The 24,429-nt window shown below is 46.6% G+C and overlaps 1 protein-coding gene and 1 pseudogene across 8 annotated transcripts in view; one reads left to right on the forward strand and one right to left on the reverse strand.

The window, feature by feature from the left end:
• Window positions 1-2,800: 2,800 nt before the first annotated feature.
• Window positions 2,801-3,100, reverse strand: LOC113245541 (cytochrome c, testis-specific-like; annotated as a pseudogene).
• A 1,647-nt stretch (window positions 3,101-4,747) lies between these two features.
• SH2D4A (SH2 domain containing 4A) overlaps window positions 4,748-24,429 on the forward strand; it is a 61,324-nt gene continuing 41,642 nt past the window's right edge. For 2 of the 8 annotated variants that reach the window (XM_057303518.1, XM_057303520.1), the window contains exons 1-4: window positions 6,825-8,441; window positions 10,125-10,508; window positions 21,496-21,655; window positions 23,251-23,422. In XM_057303518.1, the coding sequence (XP_057159501.1) occupies window positions 10,328-10,508; window positions 21,496-21,655; window positions 23,251-23,422 (513 nt within the window). In that variant the 5' untranslated portion in view covers window positions 6,825-8,441; window positions 10,125-10,327. Of the gene's footprint in view, window positions 4,949-5,366; window positions 5,525-6,824; window positions 8,442-10,124; window positions 10,509-21,495; window positions 21,656-23,250; window positions 23,423-24,429 lie in introns of those variants that run through there. The other 6 variants (XM_048226373.2, XM_048226372.2, XM_048226374.2 and 3 more) reach the window with 6 other exon arrangements.

Raw genomic sequence — 24,429 nt, forward strand, 5'->3', positions numbered from 1 at the left:
GTCCTACATCCCTGCATTGGGCTCCCGGCGGCTTCTTCCTCTCCCTCTGCCTGCCACTCCCCTTGTGCACTTGCTCTCTCTCTCTTTCTTTCTCTGTCAAATAAATAAATAAAAATCTTTTAAAAAATTTGGTTGGGGTTTCTGATGTTGATGATAAAATATTACAGGAAAAATGTTATTGGTATTTATCCTATTTTATTTTTACAAAGAAAATATCTGAAGGTAACTTTCATTTCTGTAGAATATAAATTGACCTTTACTTACAGAGAGTGAACTGTCTTTTTTTTTTTTAAAGATTTTATTTATTTATGTGACAGAGAGAGAGAGACAGCCAGCGAGAGAGGAAACACAAGCAGGGGGAATGGGAGAGGAAGAAGCAGGCTCATAACGGAGGAGCCTGATGTGGGGCTCGATCCCGTAACGCCGGAATCACGCCCTGAGCCGAAGGCAGACGCTTAACCACTGTGCCACCCAGGCGCCCTGTGGGTAGAAGTTTTCTCGAACAACATTCTAAAAGGAATGCCCTAGTTAATGTCTGTTATTTGTTTCATGGTATCCATTACTACAAATAAATGACAAATTTTAAATATTAGCATCTAGTAAATAGGTATTTAGCTTTTCTCTTGGAACACTGGCCCTGGATGGGCATTGGGGCACTCCTGAACCATGTGCTGGGGACACGCATGGTGCATGTCTCTGACATGCCAGTGGCCAGCCAGCAGTAGATGCCCAGCGCCTGTCCTCTGCCAAGGCCTGGTCATCCAGACCTCCCATCTATCAGGAGTGTTGCCAGCACATGAAGGAACACTCTTCCCCATAGTGCGTCCTAAGTCACAGGATGGGGGAAATGTTTTCTATTGAGAGCACTGGTCCAAAGAAAGGGTAAAAGTAATCGAGGGCCTCTTGAGTAAATAACAGAGGTACCTGATGTTTTTTTAGAGCAATCTGAAACATTTTAATTGTCTACTTTTGAAATTAAGGGAGGGCCTCCTGGGTGGCTCCGTCGGTTAAGTGTCTGCCTTCGGCTCAGGTCATGATCCCGGGGTCCTAGGATTGAGCCCTGCATTGGGCTCCCTGCTCAGCAGGCAGCCTGCTTCTCCTTCTCCCTCTGCCTCTGCCTGCCCTTCTCCCTGCTTGAGTGCTCTCTCTGTCAAATAAACAAAATCTTTTTTAAAAAAAAGTAATTAAGAGAGAAAAATATATTTTTTGCTTCAGATTATGCCAATTGAAAGAGCAAATACCGGGAAATGGGAGAGAGGAAAAAAAAGGAAGGTGCTACAGGATAAGGGGGACAAAGTAAAGACGGAAAAAGAACTACAGAAATAAGAGGAGGAGAAGGGAGATGTTTACAAATACAGGAAAGGGGGACAGGACAAGGAGGATGGGAGGGAAACAAGCAGAGAAAAAAGAAGAGATACTGGGCTCCACACTGAGCGAGTGATCATGGTATTTGTGTGCAGTCGGCATCCACCTGGGTTGTCAACATCCAACTAACACGCACTGAATACCTACTGTGTGCCTGGGTGTTGGGTAAGATGCAAACTTGCATAGGATTACGCCTTGTGATCAAGATGTTTATGATTTCAAAAAGGCATAAAACGTACAGCTATGTGTGCCGAGGATGGCAGCAGGAGCCCCGGCTGTCGCTCACTGCCCTGCCCCAGTGTCACCACAGGGCCTGGCACTTACCCAGCGTTCATTACCTGGTTCTTGGAGGTATTAAATGCTAACTTGTGATACAAGAGCTATCAACATAGAAGAGGCAGGGATTGCTTCTGGCTGAGGAGAGGGTAGACAGGAAAGGATTCCTAAAGATTGATGTTTGAAAAATAGGTAGCCTGTATAGGTTTGAGAGCCTGGAAATTGCAGAGTATCTGAATGCAGGGTTTGTATTCGGAAGACGATAAGGCTGAGGTACATTAATGCTCGGTTGTCCTGGTCCTTGAAAGTTGACAAGAGGTTTAGTCTTACTTGAGACAAGCAGTGAGCATCAAAGAATTTTTAGGAACCAAATATGAAGGATTAGAGTTAATGTTTAAAAAAGATGAATTTGGCAACTGTATTCAGAAATTTCTGACCTGGAGAGCCTGGAGCAGAACTCCTGAAAGCATGATCTGTAACCCCATCTTTGATCTAATCACTCGGTGTGCTTACTGCCTGGGCCTCACAGACATTATATCCCCTAGCTCTGGAGGGAGGTGCTGGATCTGCATTAAATAAGTTATCCAGCACATGAAATTTTCTGTACACAAAAGCTATCTAAAACTGGCTTAGAAACAAGACCAATGAGGTAGTATATTAGTTATCCGTTGCCGTGTAACAAATTTCCTCAAACTTAGTAGCTTAATACAACACACATACTACCTCGATGTTGTAGGTCAAGAATTGGAGAGTGGCTTAATCAGGTGGTTGCATGAATTTGCACCGAAGCTATAAGCCAATGCAGCAGTCATCCGAAGACCTGACTAGGGCTGGAGGATTCACTTGCAAATTCATTCTGTGGCTTTTGGCAGGAGTCCTCAGTTCCTCCCCAAAGGTTTGCTTATGACGTAGCAGTTGGCTTCCTTCAGAGTGAAAGATCCAAGAGGGAGAGACACACACACACACAAACCAAGACAAGCTACAAGGTCTCTTTTAAAATTATTATTTTATTATTTTTTTAATTCCAACTTTTATTCTTAAATGTTAAACTTACTACAAGCTGATCAAGAAAGACCAAATATGGCTTCTTTAAACATGCAATATTTGAAATTAGAAAATTCTGACTTAGAACTAGTATTTTTTAAGTTGCAAGACCATTTCATGAAGATGTTGCCCATTTCAAATACTGAATAAGATCTTCTCTTTCACTCTTCTTTTTAAGACCAGCAAAGACCAGGGATATATTTCTTTGGGTTCTTCAAATCAGAGTTTCCTCTTCCCAGACAACACCTTTGTTTTTGTTAACATCGGAATAAGAAAATCCTGGTGTTTGTCCTGTTTTTCACCCAAAAACGCCCCAGAGATTTGGACCAGTCTTGTGTTTTCCACTTTTTTCCACTGTGTGGCACAGAGCACATTTTCGAAAAAAGATCTTCTTGCTTGCTTCAGCATTTCCCATTTTGCTCACAGGGTCAGCAGCTCTGCCCACCGCCTACCTGGAGGACATTTAGCAGTCACCCAGCCAACATGCGTTGCAAGTTTGAGGCTGGTGGTCCCACAGTAGTGCCTTAAGACCTGCGCTGGAGGCCCAGCCTGGCATGCGTTTACAGGTCTTTTATAACCTAATCTCAGAAGTGACATATGAGGAGGTGGGGATGGATCACTGAGGCTAACTTGGAGTCTAGTACCATAGAAAGCAAAATCCAAGGTTTGAGTGTGAAGCTGTAACTTGAAATTACAGTATGTGATGTGAAATAATATAAGCTAATGTGTTTGAACACCCACCACGTCCAGGAACTATTCTAAGCACTTCACATGTATTATCTCATTTAATCCTCACAACAATTTCATTGTTATTATCCAGAAGGGAAAACTGAAGTAAAGAGAGGTTAGTAGCAAAGTGGGAGCACTGCTATAAAGAGGGACGTACCAGGATACGAATGGAATTTGAGTGTGGGGGAAGGTAACTGGCTGCAACCGGCGGCGTAGGGAAATTTTACTGGCTGAGGAACCACCCTTCATAAGTTCTTCAACTGCTCAATCCATGCAGTGGTAGGATTCATTTTCGGCAGGTCACAGCAGCTACCCAGGGGCAACTGACAAGCCAGCCAAATGCCCCCGCAGGCCATTCATTTAATAAGCAGTGGGAACCGAACCTAAACAAGAAATTCTCCCGATAGGATCCCTAGAATGGTTCCTAAATGGCTAGGTCTCAAGGACTCATCTCTGCCCCCAAGGCTCTTTTTAACTTTGAGTATCTTCTGCAGTCTGGAGAGGTTAAGAATAAGACAGTTTCAGTTTTGAAGGAAGCAGCTCAGACCCCTGAATTTATCAAGCAGACTGTGGAGAGGACCACTGAATGCTCACTGTTTATTACACTTCTCCCCAGCATGGGCAGTCTGAGGGTTCCCCAAAGCAGGCTGTTTTTCTGCACACATTCTGAATATTCCTCCACAACAGAAAATGCCCTCCAATGTTTCTACTCTGCTTCTGCGGAGCTTCTCACACTCAGTGAGCTCCTCCCTTCATGCACCACCCCAACCTGTTCTTGCTGCAATTCATAAGATTCCTTTACCTTCTTTCCTTTTCATTTTTCCCTCTGTCTCTGTTGTTTTCAGTCTCCATCTTTCCAGCCTTTTGCCTCCCTGATCCTGCCCTACAAAGCTTCAGCTGTACTGACAAGTGCCTGAGTGTCTGATAAATTACTTAATGTCAACAAAAGGGGAATAAAAAGTAAGCTCCAGAGACCCGAGAGGTGAGCTGGCTTGGCTGCTGGGCCTGTCAGTGTAACTGAGAAGGGCCTCCCCGCCTCCGCAGGCTCCACCTTGCAAGAAACCTTGAGCTCTCAAGTGGAGAAGGGGCCGGGCCTGCTGATATTAATAAGTTCCGCAGGTGCAGAGATGGCGCGACAGGCCTTCCCAGACTGCAGGTGGAGGGCAGTGGCCTTGCCGCCCCAGACTACCGGGAGCTCGGGGCAGTGTGCGGTCAGACAGCCGGGCCCGGGATGCAGCAGGCCGCGGGGCCTCGCCGACGTCTGGCCCTGGAGCGTCTCCAGGTGCCCGGGTGGGGCCGTGAGCGCCCAGTCAGTCGCTCCGGCATGTGGGCCGCGGGTGGGGCGGCGCGGGCGGGCCGGGGCTGAGGGACACTGTTTGCCAACATCTCAGCCGGAGTGTTTGTCCAGCCAGTCTGTGCCGCTCGCGGGCACCTCGGCCTTGCCCTCCCTTCCTGCCCCGACAGCTTCTGGCGGCCCAAGTGGACGTGGCGTTGCTTGGGTCAACCTCCGAAGCGCGCGCAGGGCCCTGCACTGGTAGGTGCCTGGGTGGGTAAGGGAGGGCCAGAAAGGGGAGGCCAAGGAGACTGGGTGGGTGTTTGGGGGGGGGGGGCGCGGTATCGAGGCGGGAGCGCGGAAGGTACGGGGCTGAGGGGCGTTGGGGGAGGCCCGCGGCGACGCCTGGGCTCAGGCCGGGCGCGCCCTCCCCAGGCCCCCTCCGCCGCGGCCCGGGCGCGCGGCCGGTGTCCAGTATCGGTGTCCGGTGTCTGGAGCCGCCGGCGGGTGAGAGGCCGGGGCCTGTGGCCGCGGTAAGGGGGCGTCCCGATGGGAGAAGGCCGCGGCGCACTCGGGAGGTCTGGGGGCACTTCTGGGGCGCCGGGCGGGCCTCCGTGCGCCCGAGGGGTGTGTGCGCGCACGTCACTGAGCCGGGGCGGGCCGGAGGTGGCCGCGTGGGAGGGTCGGGCCAGCCGCGAACTTCTGGACTCTAGCAGAACAGCCTCGGCGCCCCGCGCGTCCCGCGTCTGTCCCGGCCTCCGCGGCTCCCGCACGCCGCCCTCCCGCCTGTGCCCCCGCAGCGACTGCACCGCGGACGAGCGCTCACACACACGTGGGGTAGGGCCGTGCGGGCCTCCCTGGCCCCAGACCTTCGGGGAGAGGCCCGGGACCGGTTTCCCAGCGCGCCGGCACCCCGGGCTGCCCTGCGGGGTCCGGGCGCCCGGGTGGGGCGGGCTTCGGGGCCGCGCGTCGCCGCCCGCTCGCGGGAAGGTAGACCCAGAAGGTGGCCCCAGGCAACCCAGCGATGGTCTTCTTCAGCCGAGCGCGAACCCCTGCCCGCTCCTGCCCTCGGGGTTCACGCGGGCGACCGAAGGGGTGGGCGTGGAGATGCTAGCTGGTCGGTTTTCTCAGAGTTGTCATTCCTTTCGCAGGGGTCACAAGAAGGAGGCAACGGCACCTCTCTCTAAACTTAGGCTCCTCAGTTCCTAAAGGTTTTTGTTTTGTTTTGTTTTTTAAAGTAAACTCTACCCCTGGGCCGTCTCGAACTCAGGACAGGAAGATCAAGAGTTGCGTGCTCTACCAACAGAGCCAGCCAGGCACCCCTCTAAAAGGCTTTTGATTGCCTGCTCAATAGAAACGACTTGGAGCTTTTTAAAGTGAATAAATAACTGAAAGGCATATGTGGGCATAGATGTGGCACATGAGTGGAATCTTCTAGATAAATCCGTATGTACAGTAATTTCGAATTTCTGAAGAATGGTATATATGTACAAAACTAACCAAATTGCTGTCGCCTCTGGTAGTTCATTTTATCCTCCAAAATAGCTCTTTTGCAGATAAACTTTATTAGGTAAAGTTGAACAAGATAACTGAAAGTCTGAAAATAGCTGGCCATTTTAAAAGAAGTAGAAGTCAAACTATATTCATTTTTTTAAAAAAGATTTTTATTTATTTATTTGGGAGAGAGAGAGTGCATGGGGGGAGGAGCAGAGGGAGAGGGACAAGCAGTGTCAGTGCCCAGCCAGAGGCAGGCCTCAGTCCCACCACTCTGAGATCGTGACCTGAGCCAAACCAAGAGTGGGATGCTTAACCAACTGAGCCACCCAGGTGCCCCCAAACTATATTCTAAACATTAAAATCTTACTGTCCATATTACATTATTGCTATGATTTATGCTTTATCTCTGGCTTTCCCCCCCTAAGGTCTCAGAGTCATTAAAAGCACAATTTTTATTTTGTTGAACAGGGCTATGGAAGATGTGAGAGTCAGGCCAAATCTGTGGTATCCTAGAAAACAACTGATGCTTTCACTCTTTAGAAATTTATTTTTGAAGAAAATAGCAGATGTGGGCTTGTTGCTTGTCATTTCTCTTTTTTAAGTAAGGTGCTATACGAGAAGAAAACTGAGTTAGCTTAGCTTTTTTTTTTTTTTTTTTTTTTTACTGGATCTTGAATAACTGGAAGTTTCCTGCACTCGGTTTGTTAGATGGGGAAAGTCATTCGAAGTTTGAATCAATGTCAGTGGTTGTTTTGTCAGGGAGTGAAAGTGGGAAAAACCCTGGTTAGTTTCCTCATTCCTATTTCCTCTACCCTGGCTCCACTTGTCTCTGCAACTTAAAATTACAGAGATGTATAGTGCAGGCCCTTATTTCACGGATGAGGAAACAGAGTAGTGAAATGACAGCTCAAAGTCGTACAGCTCTTGAGAAGCCCACGCTGGGGTCCTTGCTGGGTGTTCTGTGAGCACCCTGTGCCGTTGGAGTTTTCCATCTGAGCGGGTGAGGGAGGAAGGAGTTAATTCACACCAGCTGGGAATCAACAGCCTTAGAACGGCATGCGTATTATTTGCCTGACCTTGGGGTAGTTGCCAGCTGAGCCCCCAAGTATTCTGTGAGGACACAGGGAAGCCCATGTCTTTCCTTCAAGATCCAGTAGTTAACTTTAATGCTGAAAATCCATGTTTGCTAGAGAAGGCAAACCAAACCCAAATTAAAACTGTGAAAGAGCTTGCGTATCTCATCACAGAGGTACCATGGAACTCTTCACTCCTGTGAGAGCCATTTGTGCTACTCCCAGCGGCTGTGAGAGGGGAAACTGAGAGCACTACGTGCCTGGTGAATAAAGTAGGCAAACAACATCCACACTGGGCCACCATGACAGTTCCCTGCTGCCCTTCCTGGGGGGAGGTTTTTTCAATATCTGGCCTCCCCTCAGCTTATCTACAGTTACCTGGGTGAGGCTTCCGCCCCTCAGAGGCAGCAGGTCATGCACCTTCAAGTCAGCATTTATGTTGCTGCAAAAAATTTTCTGGTCTTCATTCTGAAACTTCACATGTGGTACCTCATATCCTGACGGTGTGCTGATTCTGGGCTTACAACCAAACTCTGCTGTACGAGTAGCGTACAGTAGAGCCGACTTCACTTTCCATCTTCTTCACCTGTGAAACGGGGCTAGGGAGGGACTGAATCCCAAGGGTAATTGTGAACATTAAATGAGTTAAAACACGCAAGGTGCTTAAGGTAGTGGCTGGCCCAGTGTGTGTAAGCGCTTACTGTCAGGAGTACTCTGGGGTGGAGAAAAGGGGAACAATGTGAATTTGGCATTTTCAGGGTTTCAGGGTTTCAGTTTTTAGGCACTGTTGCTAAGATTCACCCCACTCAAAATGAGGAACAGCACAAACCCTTCACTGAGTTCCCCCTTTTCTACCATGTTTTATTTCTGCGAAAGTCAATCATTGGAGTCATGGAATGTGCCAACATAAGGACATTTACTGGAACATCAAGGAGTCATTCACTTTGGTTTTTTACCACTTCATCTCAGAGCACCGGAATCGAGTGTGCTGAGGAACCAGATCCTTCCTGTGGTTCCTGTGGAGACAGAGCTCAGCCTCTGGCGAACGCTCCTTTAGTGTGGATTCAGTTTGCTCTGTCCCTCCAGAAGTTTGTTGGAACCCAAGAGTCAAAAAAGCATTACAAGACATCAGTTCTTGGGCTGGTACAGCCTTTGAAGGTCGTCTTTCAAAGCAAAACACAAAGGTAGGAAGGAAGCCTGGGAGGAACATGACTGACCGAGTTAGAGTCAAACACTGCTTTTAATTGTTTTTAAAACTTTTCTCTTTTTTTCTTTTAATTTTTTTTTTAGATTGGAGGGAGGGACAAAGGGGGAGAGAGACTCTTAAGCAGGTTCCATCCTCGGTGCAGAGCTCCACTCTGGGCTCGATCTCACGACCCTGAATTTATGACCGGAGCAAAAATCAAGAGTATGACACTTAACCAAAAGAGCCACCCAGGCACCCCTAAAAATTTTCTCTTAATATTGTGTTCCATTTGAGTTCCAGTGGTTTGAATGCTGTGGGAGATTATAGTTAGCAAGAACAGTTGTAGCCTCAGTAAAGGTCCCAGCTACACAATGGCTGGTGAATCTAACTATGTGCTGTGTATGCAAACATTCTGGGGTACCCCAACTGTTAAACATGCTTGGGTAAAGGAAGGAACAGCTTTGTAGGGAAGAAGAAGAGGGGAAGCGGCAGGGGACTCTCAGGGAGCTTTACAGTCGGGCCCATGGGAATGACAAAGTGAAGGAACTAAGAGCAGCCCTGGTATGACTAAGTGGTAGTCTGAAGTTTATGAGTGTTTGCAGTTAGTTTGGCGAAACAAGGTATTTGAGAGGCATGACTAGATGGTGAGATTATTTGAGGCATTGTGAACACCAAATTACTAGTCAACTTCTTAAACATAGGTAGTCCTGAAAAGTCACAGTAAGTAAGCTTTTTTGTGTATCCTGTTATACTGAAAAAAACATCAAAAGTCTTTAAAAAATCAACCAAACAGAAATGTGTAAATTAGATGAAACCCCCATGGAATTGTCCCCCTCCCCCAACCCCTGTGAACCCGCTTGTGAGTGCATGAGTCTGTGGTTTGTCTTAAAGGAGCCCTCTAAGAAACTCTTTTGTAAGGCAGGGATCCTTTGTAACAAACCTAGTTACCTCTTTATTCCCCCAGTTTTGGTGGTCTGTAAATTTAGATTTTAGTAAATTAGATATATGGAACAGGGATATTTAAAACCCAGTGACCTTCCAGAGTGTCCATGAATGTTTTCTCCGACAGCGACACTGTTTTCATGGTTCTGGTAGGTCGTCTGGAAATTGCCTTGTCCTTCTGTGAAGACAAAGTATGTAATTGTCTTATTTAGTGCCACTTTTAAGGAGAAATGGGAAAACTGCATTGTGGTCTAATTTCTGTTTCTTTTTCCTTCCTTGAGGATGGCCCCATTTTGGTTTGCTTTGGGGTGGGTAATTCTGTGAAATCTCAAAAACAGTATTTTCTTTTGAAATAAGTTGTTTGGAAAGAACCTTTTAATTTCTTCCTGTGCCTCTTTTTTGTTTTATTCTTTTCTCAGCCATACAGTTGGTGGTTAGGCTCTGAGGTAATAATATGTTTGCTTAGTTGGGAGAAGGCCAAACCTCTGTTAATTTTTTTTGTTTCCCTGAGATTGACCTGTAAAAAGTTAGGGTTTGTTTTGTTTTGTTGATAAAGTATCTGGAAATTACGGGATAGGGGTTACACAAACTCTTAACAAGCGTGCCTCAGCTTTTCTTCTCCTTTCACCTGGAATGAAAAACGATACTGTATTTCCTCCAAGCTTAATTCATGAGCCTGCCCCTGCCTGGCGTCTACACATTTTAACGCTGCCCGCTTTTTGCCTGTTGCTCTTCGCAGGTTCACAAACAGCATTGTGGACGGCGTCTTTGGTGCCAGGAACCAAGAGCCAGTGCGCTGAATTATCGCCCCAGTCACTAGGATTGCCGCGAGTCTCTGGGAAGGTCTGTGGGGGCGTGCAGGTGCCGGCCCAGGGGAGGCACACCTGGAAGCCATTTGCAAGAACTTTTGCCACAGGTGTAAGAGACTCCAGGCCTGCGAAGATGCTGAAACAGATACTGTCAGAGATGTACATAGATCCCGATCTCCTGGCAGAGCTCAGCGAAGAACAGAAACAGATCCTGTTCTTTAAGATGAGGGAGGAACAGATCCGCCGATGGAAAGAAAGAGAAGCAGCAATGGAAAAAAAGGAGTCGTTGCCAGTGACATCCAGGCCAAAGAAAGGTAAACTTACACGTGTCTCTTCCGTGAATGTGTTAGTACCGTGGCTCCCGGCTTGTGTTAACAGTTCGCACTAGTCAGAAGCAAGTCAGGTGCAAGTTCCAGTTTGGTAGAGGGACCCGAAATGTTGAGATTCTAATAGCACAACTTATCCGCTTGAAGCTTACACTTACGTGCACGGACCCACACATGCATAGCGTTTACCAGGAACTTGTGTCGCCATAAGCACATCTCTTACTTAAAATCAGACTGACTTAAGCTGAAGTGAAAAGTCACCTGTACTGTTTGATCTGAGGGGCCCTGAGAAAGGGCTTCTCTCCCACTTACTGTCACTGGGGCCTATATCCTCCTACCAGCATGCAAAGGCATTGTATCAGCATTTCTGTAGCAACTATGTTTACATTTCTTAGACTTTAAGAGGTTTTTCTTTGCGTTATCTTTTTTTAGGGAAACTCCCTCTTAAAATGCAAATACTGCTGTTGGGGGCGAAAAAGTCACACTACACATTTTTTTAAAGTAATCTAACATGGGGCTCAAACTTATGACCCCCGACATCAAGAGTCACACGGTCAGCCGACTGAGCCAGCCAGGCGCCTCCATACCACACATTTTTTAATGTGAGTTAATTTTTCAGCTGTACTTCTTCCTGACCCAGGGAATCCCTGGTGGCTTGAGAGATCCTTTTGAGACCATGAGGGAGGAATTCTTGTACATCGAGACTTAAAGCATGTACACACACAGACGTAGAAAAGAGCACATTAACCGCCTCTGCTCTTCACACTCCCCCAGCACAAACTCTGTCACAGATGAATACCTATGTCGGTAAAAAAAAAAAAAAAAAAAAAAGCAGTTTTCAAGGTCACTCACAGAGGCATTCAAGACAAATTTCTCCTCATTTTTCATTAAGCCAGGAAAAATAAAATGTGATAAAACCACTCAGGGTTTCAGAGATGGAGAAAATGAATCTCACTTGCATGCTAGTATATACAGACTCAAGAAGGAAGTCAGTTTAGTGACCTTTACCTTATACTGCCTTTATTTAAAACCTTTTCAACTAACCTTTATAATGATATAGAAGTAAAATATGAATAGCTCATTTATTATCAATAACAGCTATTAAATACGTGTTTTGTCAGACACTATGCAAAGCACTGTTGTATACAGTATGTCTCATCTTCACAAAACTTCGGCAAAGTTGGTATTATCTGTTTTATAGGTGGAGAAAGTTTAGAATCGGAGAAGTTAAGCAATATATGCAAAGTCACACCACCAGTAGGTACCCAGATTTATTGGATTTCACAGTACTCTATACGACCCGAAATAAAATTTTTCCTTCTGTAAGTAACATGTCCAAACTGAAGCATGGCCCTTTTATCTTTCTTAACTGGCTTATACATCTCCCTGCATTCTTGAGCCAGAGTTTATCAGAGAGAGCTGGACCTCTCTGGGAGCCATTGTTCACTGTGAAGAGAGCACACTGATGTGTTGGGTAACTTTGGGACTAGTGAGAGCGGAAGGGTTCTTGCCCCAATGCCAGTGGCCCAGATACTTTGTAAGACCTTGGGGTTCTCGTGTTTGCTGAAGTGGTCTCCTTGTGACTACTTAAGACAGTAATTTTATTTCTTTGCTTATATTCTTTTTTTTGCAGAGTGTGAATCTGTCTCTTAGAAAATCCATATTATTTTATTAAATGATCATTTAAAAAGTATGTTAATATATGCAGTGAACATTCTATCAGTATTTCATGCCAAAAGTTTATTAACACTTGGAAAAATACATTTACACTAAATTAGTTCTCTCTTATGACTACAGAAAAAGAGGTTTGATTCGTTCCCAACTTTCCCTAAAATACAGCACTTCTCCATCTTTCATCTTGTTCTGCCTTTGAAGATAAAGTCATAGATAGTATAAGGCAGTGTTATGGCTGGTGCTCCCCAGGGCTGTATCTGTGCTGCGGACCTACTGTGTGCTTCTGCTCCTTTCGGGCTGTGCTCCCAGCCTCCCCACCCCCACCCCTGCCCAGCTTGTACCCGGATTACTTTAGTGCTGCTTTTTCTTAGCAGTTCTTAGCCAGGCTGCAGCTTTGGAGATTGTCCTTTTCTTGGCTCTTTAAATATATCTTATGCCCTCCCTTCCCCTCATTCCTTCGCGCCATTTTAGCTCATCGCTTGGCAGTTCTTTCATTGTCATCTGGTCATTTTCTTCTCTATATGGTCCACCGTGGTGAGTTTTCAAAGAGTGTCACTAAAATGTTTGCATATTGTGTATACCAGGAACCTTTTAGCAGTCTTACGGCTAGAGTAGAAAGGGCTGAAAAGCAATTAGAAATATGAATTTAACTTAGTAATAGATCGGAAAATCATTTCAAAATGTAATGGGAAAATGTGATTTTTAGAGAGGGAGAGAATTATGTTCCTCCTCTGCCTGCGGGGGGACATATAACTGGAGGTCTGGAGCTGGGTTGACCAGGATGGTAGCCCCTAGCCACGTGTGGCTGCTGAGCTGGTGAAATGAGAATAGTCTGGACTGAGGTGTGTTAGAAGGGTAAATTACCAGATTTCAAAGACTTGATAGGAAGAATAATGTAAAATACCACATTAACAATTTTATAGTCATTACATATTGACATGATAATCTTTTGGATAACGTGGGCAAAATAAAATTTATTAACGTTAATTTCATCTATTTCTTTCGCTGTCGTGATGGGGCTACTAGAACGTGTATAATTGCGGCTGTAGCTGACGCTTGGGCAGTGCTGCTCTGGACTCTCCAGGTAGTACCACCAAGCTGTCGGTGCATCAGACCTGAGCTCGGGGCTTAAATATACGATCTCATTAAATAATCACAGCCAAGCCTGAAGCTGAACTACTGTTCACATTTTACAGATGGGGGAAAGCGAGGCTGGGACATGAACTAGCTTGCTCAGGGCAGCAACTGTTAAGACCTGCAATCGACCCTGAGCCCGACTCTCCCAGAGTGGGTGCTGTTAATGAATATGCTGCCTGTCCAGCCCACCTGGAGCTTAAGGCGTTACTCTTGTCTGCAGGCGCCTTGCACACGTCTAAGACGTACGCCTGCGTCAGGGCCCTGCCTTTGTTCTGTGTGATTTCTTTCTGGTAACACAGACAGGAGAGGCCTTCACTCAGTAGAGGAGTGTCCAGCACTTGTTTCATTGGGCCTCCAGGCGGACAGAAAGCTAAGCAGTAGACTGGGATCTGGTTGCTGTGTGTGGTGCAGGAGGGACCGTGTGTGCCCTTGAAATGGACTTGGATCGTGAAACTTCATTTGCCGCATTCTCATTGCTACCAGGCGAACAAGGTCCCTTATGCAGAGCCTTCCTTTTCCATGAAATGACCATAACCCACTGGTTTGTGCCACCTGCAGTGGGCCTCCCTCCCCTCCCTCACTCTTGAAGCCACTGCAGTGACCTCCACTGATAGATTCAGTTCTGATCTAGTCAATTCCTCAGCCTCATTGGACTCTGGAGTTGCCTCTCTGAGTCTCTCTCTTGATGTCATGGGTCTCCTGCTCTCTCCGTAATGATCTCTTTTTAATCCCTGCCTTACCCCCGAATGCCTGTGTTCCCCCAGGGTGCCTCACTCTGCACTGGTGGTTTATAACCTGGAGGTGGGGTTGAGAGGCTCATAGACTCCTTTGAAAATTTAGTGAGAGCTTGGATCGGGAAAGTGCACACAGACAACATTTTGTGTATAGTTTTACAATGTTCCCAGTCTCCCTAAATCTTGTTCACAGACTCTCAGTTTCACAGATCCCAGGTTAAGGTCTCTGTATTATCTCCCTGGGGCACCACTTCTACCTTTTTTTTTTTTTTTTAGAGAGAGAGAGCATGAGTGGTGGCAGGTGGCAGGGGTGGGGGGTTGCAATGGGCAGAGGGAGGGGTAAGAGAGAATCCCAAACAAGCTCTATGCTCTGTGTGGAGCCAGACACAATCCTACGACCACAACCCTGAGATCATGACCTGAGCCAAAATCAGGAGGCAGACGCCCAACCAACTGAGCCACCCCAGAGGCCCCCGCTTCTACCTTTTAGGGTTAAACACCACCTATATGCCAGCGACGCTCAAACCCATACTGCCAAGCCAGGCCTCTCACCTGCTTCGGTCTCAGTGTCCATTCCCTAACGAGTATTCCCACTCAGATCACCCATAAGCTCATCAATGTCACCTCAATCCTCCTCACCACCCCCAGGCCTGACCCTGCCTCTCATTCTCTGTTATAATCAGTAGCACTGCATTTTCCCTTGTCACTGCAGCCAGAAACCTAGGAGCCACACAGCTAGCCACTGAACCCTATAGATTTTACTTCATCTGTTCCATTGCCTAGAGCTTTTCCCTTACCAAGGTGCTGGTCTGTTAGGATGTGCCAGATATAAGCATTATATTTATGCTATTTCATTTAAACCTCACAAGAATCTGGGATGGTACATGTTGTCACCTTTCTTGTTACAAATAAGGAAACAAAGAGAAAGTCATTTGTATGGTCACTGGTAGAGTCAGAATTTGAGCCCAGGTCCAGATCTATTCCAGGTCTGTTCTGAACCACTGGTTCTGGCCCTGTCTCCTGTTCCCCTAACTCTGAGCTTGATAGTTTAGCTGGGCTTATCTTCTTCTGTGGGGAGCACCCGCATGTGGGTAATTACTGATCTCCTCTTCCCATTTACCTTCCTGAGTCCCTGGATTAAGCTGGTCTCCTCTCCTGACTCAAGTTCTCATCTGTCTATAGCACCACCTACTTTCCTGGGCCCAAGCACCATACAGGTTTTCCGGCTTCCTTTCTGTCCTTTTGTCTCTAAAATAAGCATAACAATTATTTAAAATTTTAAAGATGGACTTTAGTACCCAGAGTAACAAACCTAGCAAACGATGGGGAAAGCAGCAGTTGTAAGTAATTTCAGGAAGTCCTATGGGGCTTGCAAGCTCATGGGGCTGGGTCTCGCCTTCTCCTGGCCTGTCCTGCTTTTCAGGGCCCAGAGGGAATGTGATGGTGTCCCCACGCCCGAGCTGGCCCGTCTGAGCCCTGTCTACATTCATTGTCCTGGCATCCCTTTTGGTGGGTTTCCCTTGTGCTCTCAGAAGTGTTTCAGTTTGGACGATGCATTACAAGGCTGCCTTAAACACATGTTTTGCAGTCTCGTGGACTGGTTTTGAATTCTGGTTCCAATTTCACTAACTCTGTGATCTTGGGCAAGTTAAATACCCTCCCTGAACCTCAACTTCCTCATTATAAGATGGGGTTAGTAATAGCCTTGGGTGGTACTCTAAATATTTAATGGCAGACGTGGCATGGGCATCAGTCAGAAGGGACATGGCTATGGTACGTGACTCCTGGAGGGGCCCACGCGCCTGGATCTTTTGGTTTCTGGATGTGGGGGTGGGGATCCCTAGAGGAGAGGCCAGAGTGGTGGGAGATACTTGAGAGGTTGGGAGTTTAGGGAAGTATATCATATTTTAACAGCCTGGGTATTGGTAGGTGCTGCTGTCAGTCCTGATGATACTCCCAATATGTGAATTTGTTAGGAGGCCCCTGGTGTTGATGCTCTGGCTTCTGTTCAGTTTTTGTTCTTCTCTTTGTAGGGACATGGTATATACATCTTCATTTCTCATTCTCGCCTGTTACTATGGTTGTCTTTCTGAGTTGGATCTAGTTGGAGTGGAGACCAGTTGCTGACCCTTTGAATCACAGTCTTAGTTTGGGGGGAAGCCCTGGGAGTTGTATTGACCTGCACCCAAGATGACCCATACTGACACTTGCAGTCTCTCCCTCCTACACCGCTGCTGGGCCCACCGTGTGGGGAGAAGTCAGACACAATGATGATACGAGCAGTGTCACACACTAATGTAAGACTGGAATAAGCCTGGCCATTCCCATGCCAAGTGTCGCCCCATTTTTATGTGATAGTTCACAGCATCGCCTAGTTAGAGATCGTTTATGGTGAATGAGGTGGCGATAAGAGTCTGCACAGCGGTTCTTTGTGGTGTAGTACGAAGCACCACGGACCCACTATTCTAGAAAAGTTGGTTTTAGAAGTTCTCAAGAATCCCTAAGCTAGCAAACATGAAGAACGCTGCAGTATGCAAACGTGATTCAAGGACTGGGAGCAAACCTTACAATTTAATGGAAGTGCTATGAAAAGGTCCCTCTCTCACTGTCCTCTGATTAGAGAGTACATATAATTTCAAGGTGAAGTAGACAAAAAATCCAGAATGTGTGGATAGCACCTTATTCTAGGTGCAGTCCCTGCCCCATGAGGACCTCTTAAATGTATACTTTACCTTAAGGAAGCACACTGGGGACAGAAATGTGGGTGTATGTCTGTCAGCTTTCAGCTCTTAGCAGACAGAGGCTTTTCTCCTCTTCTTGTCAATATTTTCTTCCTTACCTGTTCTCTGCATACTCCTCCTGGATCATTCCCCAGGCCTGGTCCCTGGCATCCTTTCGCTCTCCCCTCCCAAAACCCCAAGTGTAAAATTTGTCCCTGTTTCTTCTATTTAAAGAAGTCTTTCAACCATCCAGACTCCTAAGCTGCTCTTTCTGTCTCACAGGCCTGTAGTATAGTGCCCGGAACATAGCAGATGCTCAGTAAATATTTGTTGAACAAACGACTGAATCCTCTTTTACTTGCTTGCGAATAAACTTCCCCAGAGCACATGCTTACAATCTCCACCTTTTATCATCCTTTCTGTCCTGCTTCTGTAGCCTGTCCCCCGCCTGTCTCCCTAAAAGTACTCTCCGAGGTCAGAGACTCCTGAGACCCTCCTCAAGGGTCTCCACCCCCTTTCTGCGTCTGCAGGGCATGGAGCACCATCTCTCTTGGCTGCATGGCAGCGCATTCTCCCCAGGCTCCTATATTATGTTGCGTTTAGGAGTCAGAAATCCTTTTTTTTTTTTTTTTTGCTGTTTTAATCAGAATGTTCTCTTTCTTCCCTTTTGCCTCCCGAGTGGAGCATATGCTTTTCCCAGGTTCTCACTAGTCTTCATTCCCTTTGCAATTCTTCTACACCAGTGGCTTCAGTGATGACAGCTATAAAGTAATTCCCAAATTCACAGTCAGTCTCAACAGCATTTCTTTTTTTTTTTTTTAAAGATTTTATTTATTTATGTGACAGAGAGACAGCCAGCGAGAGAGGGAACACAAGCAAGGGGAGTGGGAGAGGAAGAAGCAGGCTCCCAGCGGAGGAGCCCGATGTGAGGCTCGATCCCGGAACGCCAGGATCACGCCCTGAGCCGAAGGCAGCCGCCCAACAGTCCCAGGCGCCCCTCGACAGCATTTCTGAACTCCAATGCCATAGTTCAGATATCTACTGAAGCTCTCCATGTAGATTGTTAGTAAAATTAAAAATAATTTATTCTTTATTTCTACAACAGCTCAAACAAATTTATTTTCTTGATGTCACTGTTTCTGCTTATTACCCTGCCATCTCCTCTCTCATCTTTGAGTCCTTCCTTTTCAGCCACCTGAATCTTACTGACCTTTCCCTCATTTGGGCCCCGTGTGCCTCACTCGTGGTCTCTCACCCCTCATCTCTCCCCCATTCTGTCCCCACTCAGACACTGGACAGCCCCCTCCTACTTCCCTGATCCACCCCACATGCGAATGTGCCATGGTACTTCCTAAGTCACTTCTCTGACCCTGGCACCATCTGCACAGACACAGTCATGGACTCTTCGTTGGTCATTTAATCAAGAACATGGAACTAATATTTTTGAGCATTTACCATGTGACAGACCCGTGAGGTCCGACTTACTACCTGTGTTTTATCAGAGAGGGAGCTCAGGCTCAGAGAGGTAAGGTATCATATACATGGTCACATAAAGAGTTGGTAGAAACACTGGGATTTTAACAGCACTTTCTGGCTTTATGCAGTGCAGGGCCTAAGTTTAAATCGTTTAGCCAGGTGTCTGGGACTTGTGCCATGTGGCCCTCTGTCCCCTGCATGATCCTTAGCCCATGGCCAGGTGACACCTGAAGCTCTTTTCAGCTGTCACTGAGGCCCTGATTCCTTATAGCCCTTCACTGATTTCCTTCTCTGATCTTCGAGCACACTGTCTTTGTGTAGGTCACCAAACTTACGCCCTACTCTCTGTCTAAACTCCAGGTCCATCCTCCAAAACTCAATACAAAGAACTTCTCTTTTCTTCTGTGTCCTTCCAAAGCGATTTCTCCATCCTGAGATTCCTCACTGGACTTAAAATCTATTGTGGTTATAATGCGTGTTCCCCTGGTCCTTCAAACTGATCGGTTCTTCTTCTTAAATATTCCCCTAGCACCCTTTCACACCCCTCCCCCAAGTTGTTTTACTTTCATAATTAATTCAGTGTTCAATTTCTGTCTCCAGCTAGAATGTAAGTTCCCCGAGGGCAGGGGCTGGTCTGTCCTGTTCATAAGTGCTTACACACATGTACCTCGCTGCCTGGTACATAGTAGATGGGGAATAAAGTTCATTATGTGAGTAACCTAATGCCTGCTCTTTCTCTCGCAAACTCTAGGTGAGTTGCAGGAAAACGGCCACATCTGTTTTATCCTGTATCCCCTGCAGCATTTAGCTCATCCGCATCTTGCTCAGAGTTAGAAACTCAGTAAGTTTTTGTAGAATGAACTAAACAGAGGCCTGAGTAGTCTTCCCCCATCTTGGTGTAAAACTGAGGGTATTGGAGCTAACACTCATTTTACTAGAATAACTTCTCCAGCAGCCTCCACTAAGGTTTTAGGGAGTCGTGGGGAAGCCCTTGAAGGCCCTCCAATCTCTATGTTCTCAGGTGACATTGAAGAGCTCCCAAGGTGAGGAGCCCTCAGCACAGAGATTATTGTCAGTGCCATTCTGTCAAGAGCCCTGCTTTTGGTATCTGGCTGAATCTGACAGTTCTCTTTTTTCTTGCCCCAAACCATAATTTCCTTGCCCTCACCATACTCTCACCACTCCCCTGCTTCTAGAACGTCAAGGCTCTAGCCCTCTCCTTTGGTGGTCTTCTCTGCTTGTGGTTTCTAAGCACCCTCCTCTGTTCACAGGTGATTCTGGGATTTCTCCCCCACCTCACCCTTCAGGGCAGCACCTTCTTCCCCCAGGAGTGATGCCCCAGCCTGCAGCCTGTGGCGCTCTCTGGAGAATGTGTCCTGCTGTGCTGAGCAAAACTTCAGGAATCCCCGGGTCCTCCCTCCCTGTCTCCCCTGGCCCTCTACCACTCTCCTCTCAGGGCGTCTTTCTCCTGCTGTCAAAAATATTGGTAGAGTGTTACTTAGGTGAAGATTGAGGATGGACATAGTAAAAAATATTATTAGTTGCCCTGAGAGAGCGTAATAAAGGCAGTTTTATGAGGTGTGACAGCTTTCTAAAGTTAATGAACCATTTGGCATCTCCTCACACAGAGCCAGAGCTGGCCAGGGCCCATCCCCACGAGGGCACACTTGGGATTGATCTTCCCTTCATACCTGGTGCCACTTTCGCTGTTCCTCCACTTGTGAAAACAGTGCCAGGTCAGCTGCCTTCTGGATGATACATTTAACTCCTCTTAGAGTGAAGATTCTGTCTCCCCTCCCTCCCTGCCCCAGTATCCTATTTAGAATTTTATTACGCTGTAGAAAGTCTTCATTGCCCCAAGAAGGGTGAAAAGTGGGAAGATAAAGAACACAGCTGAGTTTGAGCAGCCTGCTTTTTTAATGTATCCTGAGGCAACAGTAGGAAGTAGGTCAACAATTCACTGGATAGAAGATGCTTTAATTGGAAACCTTCTACTTAACCTAAGAAGACAGGACACGGTCCCAGTGTGGGTTTCTAACCTCTAAGCACCTCTGTTCCATCAGGTGCCCTCTTGCCCACACTCAACACCACTGGCCAGTTTAGCGTCCTTAGGACCCAGGGATCTTGACCACAACATGGACCATAATGACCCTTGGTAGGTCTGCCTGGGGGCTTTTAGATTTAGGGACTGCACCTCTTGGCCTCTCCTGGGTGTGTTCCACATACCCCCGGGGTTCAGGGAGCATGACCTGTGTGCCGCGTCTCAGGAGTCCAGGAGCTAGAATGTAATACAACCCCTGTGACCAGTTGTAAACAAGGGTCATTTAAGTAGCTTCACCAAGTATCACACTACCAGTAGTATTATCTTCTCACAAGCTGGTGTGAATCTCCAAGCAGCCATAGAAGTAAACAATAGGGCGGACAGTAGCATTTAACCTCTCATGAACTCCTATTCTGCGGCAGGCACTGGGGAAATAGCTGGTGTAGCCTGCTCCCCTACAGCAGTCCTGTGTTGTAGATGGTCGTATTCCCATTTTGCAGATGAGGAATTTGAGGCTTAGAGAGATTAAATAATTTGTCCAAATCACACAGCTAGTAAGTGACAGGGCTAGGATTTAAACTAAAGCCAGTGCAGTTCTAAAATGGAAATACCAAACCCTGGAGCAGCTGTGTACTTCTGGGATTCCAGAAGATTCTCAGACCTTAGAAGTTCTAACATCTGATGTTAGCACAAACTGCATGCTTTTCCCCATCTTGCCTTCTTTAGTTACAAAGTGGACGCATTCAAAAACCATATTCATATATTTTTAAAAGATTTTATTTATTTTTTTGAGAGAGAGAGAGCATAGTGAGAGAGTGAGAGAGTGCATGATGGAGGAGGAGGGACAGAGGGAGAGGGAGAAGCAGACTCCCTGCTGAGCAGGGAGCTCAACAAGGAGAGGGGCTCGATCCCAGGACCCCGGGATCAGACTGGAGCTGAAGGCAGACACTCAACCGACTGAGCCACCCAGGAGCCCTCGTATTCATATTTTAAAACAAACATTGCTGCAGACGCCACCCACTGCGGCCACCCTCCATTGCTCCCTGGGACTGCTGCTTCTTCCTAAGGAGATTGGAAGTGCTTTGTCTCATCTAATATTTTTTTCCTGCAGACCCTAAATACTTTAATGATGGCAAACATAATAACCCACGACTAAAGATATTTGTACAATCCAAATTTTGTTTTGCTTGCAGAGAACGGCAAATCTGTTCATTGGAAACTGGGAGCTGATAAGGAAGTCTGGGTCTGGGTGATGGGTGAACACCATCTAGATAAACCCTACGATGTGCTCTGTAATGAAATTATTGCCGAGAGAGCCCAGCTGAAAGCAGAGCGGGCAGCGGAAGAGCTCAGGTATGAGTCTGCAGACCCGTGAGGGGCTGGCCAAATTATAAAATGGTGCAGATTTGCCCCTTCTTCAGAGTATCTGAAGGGAGAGTGGGGTGGGATCTGAGAGCCACAAAAGTCACTATACATGTCTCCGGCAAGTTTCTTTACACTTTTGGTGGTTCCCTTCCTTCCCACAATGCAATCAAATCAGCCGTTTCACTTCATCAATTGTCATCTGAGTTTCGATCTGGATGTGGTTTCCCCTGCGATCACTGGCTTCACCAGAATCACGCCAGAGCACCGAAGCCTGACATGACTGAGCATTGGGAATACAAGTGAGAAATGCAGTGACTGTTCAAGCTTCAGGCCTTCAGACAAGGTTACTTAGAGGTGGGCAGCTGAGAAGCAGGCCCTCTAGGTGCTTACACTGTGCTAGGTGGTGGGAATTCAAAGATGAGCAAGAAGCTTCCAGTAGGAGGAGAAACAGGCAGGTACACAACTAACTTCAGCTGATACGGGCTGTGATATGTGCTGCAACTAAGTTATAAACAGAGCATTAACTGAGCCATTATTCCAGTCCACAGAAGAGGTGTGAAATCTGAATTGAACCTTGAAAGATAAGTAGAGCCTTCCAGCTACAAAATGTCAGGAAAGAAATTGCAGGCAGAGGGCATAATCAAGACCCCTAGTTTTGAATATGTCTGGTTCTTTGGGTGACAATGACTTCTTCTGAATGTTTGGAGTATACCTGGGCAAGCAGCAGGAGACAGGGGGTCATACTCTAAAGTGCCTTGAAACCCAGAGTTAGAACTTTGGACCTTGTTTTGTGGACAGTAGAGATGTCTGAATAGGAAGTGACACGATCAACTGGAGATGCAGGAAGGTAACCAGGCTGGTAGCAGTGAGGCAGATGATGGATCCCCTCTGCTGGGGGCCCAGGGTGACTTCTGGGAAGCCTGCTATCCCTTGAGTATTGACAGCCCTATCTGAGCTGATGAGATAGAAACAGACATATGGACCTCGGTTCAGGTCCCAAAGGCTGCTGATGCTGCCCACCAACTCCTGTAACTAAAACTATAAATGGGCACACAGAGATAAAGGAGTTGTGTGCGGCTCGTCATAGTTTAGCTTCTGGACAGGAGTTGGGCAGACCGGAGTCCCGATCCTGGCTGTGCCACGATGTGGCCTTGGATAAATAATTATTTTGAGTCTCTTGCAATTAAGCAAGGACAACAAGCCCTTCCTTATAGGGTTGTTATGAGAATTAAGTTAATGTCTTTTCTTTAGTTAAGATTTTATTTATTTATTTGAGAGAGTGAGAGAGCACAAGTGGGGGGAGGGGGAGAGATAAGCAGACTCCTCACTGAGCAGGGAGACTAACGCTGGGCTCAATCTCACAACTGGAGTTGAAATCAGGAGTCAGACATTTAACCAACTGAGCCCCCCAGGGGCCCCAAATTAATGTCTTTAAATACAGCAAAGGGCTTAGCATAGTGTAAGCACTCAGTAAACGGTATCTGTTACTGTTTTTCACATAATTTGAATGCAGGCATCTGCTTTGGAAAAGCTATCCATGTTGGAGAATGTTGCTTGATAATTCCACATTTGTTTCTCTTCAGAAAAACTCAGTCCGAAGAATTTGCCAATAGCTTGAAAACGAAATCACAATATTATGATCTGCAAGCACCAGATACCCAGGAGACTCGGAATATCTATAAGAAAGCAGCAGAAGAGGAGGGACTGGGGAAGGGCTCTAGACCGGCACCACTCCTTGAAGAAGAGAAAATTCCAGTGAGTCTTGCATATGTATAAACATGCAGAGTTTCATAACCAGGGGAGTTAAAGATATTGGGACCACCGAGGTGAATGTAGTCGAACCTCAAAGTCATGAACTTTTCTGTGAAAAATCCCTCCCAACTTGAAGGCCCTGATGTTCGTTTCATTTTGGGGAATTTGGCTCACCTGCTCCTTCACAAACAAAGGGTAAAATACCCCTTGTTCATGGGACTGCAGGTGTGAAGAAAGAACTCGAGGAATAAAGTTTGGCATTTAAAATATGTTCAGGGTTTATTTTTCCCTGTTATATGTCTTCTGTAAGAGAGGTTGGCAACTGTTTTTTTGTGAAGGGCCAGATGATAAATACTTGAGGCTTTGTGGACCTCACGCTGTCACAACTGTACACGAATGGCCAGGTGTGGCTCTGGTGCAGTAAAACCTTACTTACCGAGACAGGGCCAACTTCGGCACCCAGGCTGTAGCTGACTGACCCCGCCCTAGAACGCTGGCGCATTTGTGGTGTAGGTTATGTTCTCTGCGGTCTTCCCTGTCGTGTTGAGGACTACACCTCCGTGCCTCTTTGGCTTCATAGATTCTGCCTGTGACTGTGGGGACCATTATTTCCTCAACACAATAGAATTTTATAATCAGAATTGGTATGAATTCTCTCATGTTTCAGTTGGTTTAAAGAGCTCAGACATCATTTGCTGCTTAGATTATAGTTTGAAAGAACAATAAAACTATATTATGAAGTACCTTCTTCTGCCAGGAATTTAATTAAACTGAGAATTAACAGGGGATTTGCAATTGTTAGACTTCCGTTCAGGTCCGCAGCTTTGTGACACTAGTTTTGTGTGCTCTTGACCTATTTGAGGCTGTCACACAGGGCACAGTCCTCTGTCTTCCCTACTTCACGGGCTTATGATGTCTCATTTCATTCTCACAATGATTTTATGACCTAGGGACTGTTTCTTTATTTGTCCATTTTACAGGCAAGGAAACTGAGGTTAGATATGGTTAGT

Source organism: Ursus arctos, unplaced genomic scaffold, assembly GCF_023065955.2.
Source record: "Ursus arctos isolate Adak ecotype North America unplaced genomic scaffold, UrsArc2.0 scaffold_27, whole genome shotgun sequence".
Lineage (NCBI taxonomy): Eukaryota > Metazoa > Chordata > Mammalia > Carnivora > Ursidae > Ursus > Ursus arctos.